A 6,436-nucleotide genomic window follows, 5' to 3' on the forward strand; every position below is an offset into this window, starting at 1 on the left:
CTTCCTTCCTTCCTTCCTTCCTTCCTTCCTTCCTTCCTTCCTTCCTTTTCTTTCTTCCTTCCTTCCTCCCTCCCTCCATTCCTCCCTCTCTCTTTCTTTTTCTTTTAAAAAAGATATAAACATTTTAAATTATGGGTATGAGTGTGTCTCTGTGTACATGAGTTCTGGTGCCTATGGTGGCCTGTGGAGGACATCAGATGCTCTTGGGCTGGAGTTACAGGTGGTTGTGAGCTTCTTGATATGGATACTGAGAACCAAATTTAGGTCCTCTGCAAGAGCGTTGCAAGCCCTTGACTGCTGTGCCATCTCTTCAGCCCCACCCCTTCCACTTTAATATCACACAAAGGACACCCATTTTGGAGACTGTGTGAGTGTTTTGTGTTTGACTTTATGATGGTGGAGAGGAGATTGGTGGACAAAGTTTGCGAGAGACAGGGGTAGATGTGTTTGATGGTATGGCCAGGGAGAGATTGGAGCAGAAGGCTGCAGAGTGGGAAAGAATAAACTGATGACAAGACGGGGAATGACAAGGTCACAAAGTGACAAAGATAGTGGAGTTGAAGGCCATCAGGTCTGAGGAGGCGAAGGAACCATAAGGCCAAAGGTCAGCAGTGGCTGATATCCCTATGACATGGGGATCTGCCCACAGAACCAAGTGACAAAGAGAGTAGAGCAAATGAGATGGGTGAGTGTTAGGGGGCTCTTTCAAAATGAGGATATTGGAGGAGTGGTTAAGATGGAAACTTCAGCGCTGCTCAGGATCTGTGTGTGGGAGGAAGGCCTTCCACATGGGGAGGCGCCATGTTGCCTGTGTCCCTGATTCAACTAAAGATGGCAGATAGAAGCCAGGAGCTGGAAGGGAGACCCCAGGAGTGGGGCTCCAGGAACCCTGTCCAAGGTTTCAGGAGCATGCCTGGTGTCCCATCATCGTTAGGGCCTTGCCTCCTGTCCACCCTTTCCCTTCTCTCCCAGGGTGCACTCAGGCCTTGTCCTTCCTTCCTTCTTCTTTTTCCAAGGGGCAGCTGTCTGAACTCTTGGCCAAGGCTGGTGAACTGCCTGCCATCCCACAGTTCAACCCTCTACGTCTGCCACTGCATGGAAGCTAGGAGCCGGGCTTCCAAAAGACAGCTGTGCCAGTCTGGCCCTGGCCCTTGGCTGGCCCTGGCCTATCTGCTCAGCTGCCTGTTTGCCTCCAGCAAGGCCAAGGTCTTCAGTCGCTGTGAGCTTGCCAAAGTGCTGCGTGACTTCGGCCTGGACGGCTACCGGGGATATGACCTGGCTGACTGTGAGAACCCTTCTCCTGTCTCCCACCACTCACTCTCTTGTCTTCCTTCCTACTCGTTCAAGAGCCTTGGAGGCTTTTTGAACATAGTTGTTCTTTGTAAAAGCAGAACTCAATGAGACAGCAGGTGGATACCACCCAGTCCCCAGTTAACTGCGTACCAGGCAGGCAACAGGCAGTCAGATTAGATGCTGGGAGCCAGAAAGTCAGAGGAACCAACAGCTTATTAGGTTACACCTTATCTTGGCTGTGAGGATCAAACATGTCTGCTGAAAGTCAGATCGCAAACTGAACAAATCAGTAACACCAAACATTGCGAGCTAGTGTCAGTTTCAGGAAATTGTAAAGTACAGTCACATCTCGGTTCATTTTTGTCTCTAGTCCTGGCCTCAGTAAACATTTAGCTCTCGTAAGGTCATTCAACAAATGCAGCAAGCCCGAGCAGTGAGAACACAGGAAGATCGACATCCTGAGTCAGGAAGGCTGAGGTCTAGTCCTGACCCTTGCTTTGAAGTAACTGTATGGAACCTTGAGGAAGTCACTTTGACCTCTGACTTTAGATTGATCCATTTGCAAAGCAGATGGGTGGATGTCTCTGTTGGGTAGAGGAAGTCAGTGTGTAGGAATTGGTTGTAAGAGTTTTGGCCTGTGGGGGCGTGACCGCCTGACCTCAAACCCTGTGTCTGTCCCTTGCAGGGATCTGCCTTGCTTACTATACAAGCGGTTTTAATACAGCTGCTGTGGACCATGAAGCTGATGGAAGCACCAACAATGGCATCTTCCAGATCAACAGCCGGAAGTGGTGCAAAAGTCTCGCCCCAAGTGGCCTCAACATTTGCCATCTATACTGTAGTGGTAGGTCAGGGCTGGGTCCTTGCACTAGCCTTCACTTTTTTGTAGGCTCGTTTTCTTCCCTTGTCATTGTCTCTGGGTGAAGATCCCCAGGAGATGGGTAAGGAGGCAAGCAGGGAGGAAAGGGCTTCTGTGACTCTGGTTTAAGGTCCAGGTTGGGAGCTACAGAAACGGAGGAAAGACTGTGGGGGAGAAGGGTGGGGTAACATCAGTTTCCAGAGATGGAGAAATGGTGTGTGTGTGTGTGTGTGTGTGTGTGTGTGTGTGAGAGAGAGAGAGAGAGAGAGAGAGAGAGAGAGAAAACCCTGTTCTCTGTTCCCTCACTCTGTCTCTCCTTCCACCCCAGATTTGTTAAGCCAAGACCTCACAGATTCTGTCATCTGTGTCATGAAGATAGTTCAAGAGCCTCAGGGTCTGGGCTATTGGTGAGTAACTCCCACTGGAATTACTGGCCAGGACTGGAAGGTAGCATCAGGGGACTGGCCTTCCATGAGCATGCGCTTTGTCCTAGGCAACACACTTGTTCTCAAGATCTTATGTGGAAAAGACAACCTTTCTTGGTTGACAGCTGTTTAGAAGTCTTGCTGGTGCACTACTGATCATTAGGCTTTTGACACTGGTATGAGAAAGGACCGGTTTTCAGAGCTTGGGATTCCCAAGAACTTTGGACCCCAGGACCCTCTTGCTTATCTTCCTCAAGATGTCAGCTGTGATGGGACTAGGAAGACATTTAAGTCCATAAAAATTGCTTGTCACGCAAGAGTGAAAAACCCAAGTTTGATCCCCAGAATGCATATGAAAAAAGCTGGGCATGTTGACATTTGTAATCCCAGCACTAGGGAGGCAGAGACTGACAAATTTCTGAGGCTCACTGGCCAGCCGGCTGACCTTAATTGCTGAGCTCCAGGTTCAGTGAGAGGCCCTGTCTCAAAAACAAAGGTGCTCCTCCCTCCTCCCCTATCAGTGGATAAGGGGAGGGGCATGGGGGAGAAGAGGGAGGGAGGGTGGAACTGGGAGGAGGTGAGGAAGGGGCTTACAATCTACAATCAGGATACAAAATGAATAAATTGTAGTAAATAATAAATCAATAAAAAAAGAAAAATAAAATAGACAAAAACAAAGCAAAACAAAACAACAAACCAAAAATCAAGGTGGACACCTCCTGAGAAATGACACTCAAGGTGACTTCTAGCCTTTCTCTCTCTCACCCCCCCACGCTTATACAGCAAAACAAAGATATTATCTATAATCCATACAAAGAAATGATCCCAAGAGAGTACAATAGCCAACAATGGAAAGACCAACATTGGCAACCAAGAAATGCTGAGTGTGCCCCGGACCCTAGGTGGATAAGTTTATATCACTGTCCGAGTTTTTAATTTGGAAAATAGGGAAGATAATACCTACCCATTCTACATAATCGGCCATCTGGGGACAGGGGGAGAGTAGGTTATAAGTGGGTGAAGGATATCCTGGCATGTAAACTGTGAAGGACTAGACACATGTGAGGTGGCCTCACTGTCCCCAGAAGCACTTGCATGTAGGAAAGGAGCTTTGTACTTAGGCTCCAGACTACAGCCTCTAACTCTTTGACAAGGACTCATGGGTAAGTTTGAGCATAAGAATTTGTATCTTCAGTGGTAAATTACGACATTTAGATATTGGCTTTTCGCGGCCATTCTCTTCCTTAAAAAACTTTCCCCTTGGTGATCGGTGATTGCTTGCTGGTTGGCTAGGCTTCTTTGTTGCTGTCCACCTTCCTAGCCCCCATTCTTGCTTCTCTTCAGTGTAGAGCTGTGTACCTTTTCTGCTCTCTGAATAGGACGGAGAGCTGAAGATGATGTGGAACCTTCTGTGTGTTTTCTATCCCCAGGGAGGCCTGGAGGCACCATTGCCAGGGCAAAGACCTCAGTGACTGGGTGGATGGATGTGAATTCTAGGACCCTCTCTGGATGGACCAACCTACACACAGCTGGCTGGGAAGTGTGGTTTTGTTCCTGACGAAGGCTTGGGAAGACAAGCCAACTCATAAAAATCTAATTTGCCATAAGCTTGTGTCTCAGCTCTCTGAGGGTCTGGAGGTGCCTGGCTGGTCTCTCATTTCACTTGCTCACCTGGGCTTGGCTTCAGGTGGAGTTCAAGAAGCCTATAATGAAAGGCTGGAGGACAGGGATGATGCTTACCTTCCTCACACCTGGCAGAGTTTGGGTCTAAAGTTTCCAAAGTTAGCAAAAGCAAAAACCAAACAATAGGATGCCCTGGTTAAATTTGAACTTCAAACACACCACAAGTAGCTTTAACGTGCAAGTATAATACAAATCTTGTATGGCTCATACTAATATTAAAGAACCTACCCATGTATCTGTTCAAATTTAACTGGACGCTGTTGTACTTTTACCTGGCAACCCCAGAAAACTCTGGTGTTGTGAACCCCTGGTGTGTCTGGAATGGTCCTGGGTATGCTTGCTTTCGGGAACTCTGGTTGTAGATGGCAGCCACCATGCCTTAGCTCTCACTCTGGTGTCCCCTCACATCCTGTAGTCCTGAGGTGGTGCAGAATGACTGACCATGAAGGACCACAGGGTTTCTCCAGCTTTATCGGCCATCGTGCTTTTTAGCGCCCTCTAGAGGTGGGAGAGTCAAGTGTCACTGATAGTAATAGCTGGCATTTCCTGGACCGGAAGTCGCCCCGTGCTACCAACCTTTTAGAAGCTGGAAGATGGGGGTGGGGCTTGCCGGTGGGTTTAAGGTAGAAAAATGTAGAATGCCTTTTCCAGTATGTGGGGAGTCCTGAGGAAGGCAGCACTATTCCCACCGACAGGGAGCTCTGTCTCAGTTATCAGGGACATACGTATTTAAAGGAGCAAGGTAGGCAGAGTCTCAAAACTGCCAGAATAGCCATTGTCTTAATTAGGGTTACTATTGCTGTGATAAAACACCATTATCAAAAGCAACTTGGGGAGGAAGGGGTTTATTAGGCTTACACTTCCGTATCACTGTTTATCACTGTTTATCACTGAGGGAGCTCAGGACAGCAACTCAGACAAGGAAGGAGCTACGTAAAGGCCATGGAGTGACACCTACCGGCTTGCTCCCTGTGGCTTGCTGAGCCTGCTTTCTTAGAGAAAGCAGCTGAGGGACGATCCTACCCACAGTGGTCTGGGACCTCCCATCTCAGTCACTAATTAAGAAAATGCTCTACAGTCTCGACCACAGCCCAATGTTATGGAAGCATTTTCTCAGCTGGGTTCCCTCCTCTCAGTTGACTCTATCCTGTGTCAAGCTGACATCAAAATTAGCCAGCCCAGCAACAGAGATGATGGGAGCATGATATATGAGGAGAATGAGTCTTAATTTCAGATCGTAGCATCCTCTAGAAGGGTTTTCACTGAACCCTGTACGTGCCAAACTGTACATTGAGGTGTGGTCGGTGGCTCCTAGGGAGATGTCGCCCAATGTTTCTTTCCCCCAAAGTGCCAACAAATCCCGGAGGGGTGGATGAGCATCTACGACTGATGAAATAGTTGGGTTTCCATCTACCACTGGACTGGTCAATGGATAATAAAACATGAGAGCTGTTTATCCAAGTGGACAGTGATAAAACATCTTGCTAAGACGTGACAATGGTGACTAATGGATCTATTAAATCACACAAATACCCTGTGCCGACCATGTGGCCTGAGTTATCTGATTTATACGCTGGGACAGTAATAGTGACGCGGGTACCATTATCATCTCCATTCTGTTGATAAGGACTTAGATTTAGGGAAGGACAATTTGTACCCACGTCAGCCTGACTCCTTCAGTGTATACTGTCAGCATACGCGGACAAAAGGTCAGAGACCCAGGTCTCATCTATCTCGGATGCTGTAACTTCATAGTCTGTGCCTGCATTGCCTGATTGCTCCAGTGGGCCTCATTCAGTTAGTCTGGGAAAGGAGCCCGGGAATGGGTGGAATGAGGCTCTTGGAAGCAAGGGGAGAGTTGTTAAGAGGATGTGGAGGCTGCCATCACGGCCTCAGGCCTCTTCAAGGTGAGGGTGAACAGTGTCAGGTCCAGACAAGGGGACCCTGGAGGTCTGGACTAGGGAGTTCACTGGGAACAGGTAGAGATGGAGAAGGAATAACCAGGAACAGAGTGCTCCAATCAAGGTTACTACCGGCTGGCTTATGGTGATGGTTGACAGAGCGCAAGCTCACTTAAAAGTCCCAAACTCAGTTCCTAAAAACTGAGTATGTTAGGTTAAATATTGGTGTCTCCCCACCCACATCTCCCCATCACTCTCCCCTATAGTCCTCTGCT

The 6,436-nt window shown here is 48.2% G+C and overlaps 1 protein-coding gene across 7 annotated transcripts in view; it reads left to right on the top strand.

The window, feature by feature from the left end:
• Positions 1-4,482, top strand: part of Spaca3 (sperm acrosome associated 3) — a 24,407-nt gene extending 19,925 nt beyond the window's left edge. For 6 of the 7 annotated variants that reach the window (XM_055620344.1, XM_055620345.1, XM_055620340.1 and 3 more), the window contains 4 exons: positions 1,017-1,285; positions 1,979-2,137; positions 2,481-2,559; positions 4,008-4,482. In XM_055620344.1, coding sequence (XP_055476319.1) covers positions 1,096-1,285; positions 1,979-2,137; positions 2,481-2,559; positions 4,008-4,074 — 495 coding nt within the window. In that variant the 5' untranslated portion in view covers positions 1,017-1,095 and the 3' untranslated portion in view covers positions 4,075-4,482. The remainder of the gene's footprint in view (positions 1-1,016; positions 1,286-1,978; positions 2,138-2,480; positions 2,560-4,007) is intronic. The other variant, XM_055620343.1, reaches the window with a different exon arrangement.
• The last annotated feature ends 1,954 nt before the right edge of the window (positions 4,483-6,436 follow it).

Source organism: Psammomys obesus, unplaced genomic scaffold, assembly GCF_907164565.1.
Source record: "Psammomys obesus unplaced genomic scaffold, mPsaObe1.curated_primary_1811, whole genome shotgun sequence".
NCBI lineage: Eukaryota > Metazoa > Chordata > Mammalia > Rodentia > Muridae > Psammomys > Psammomys obesus.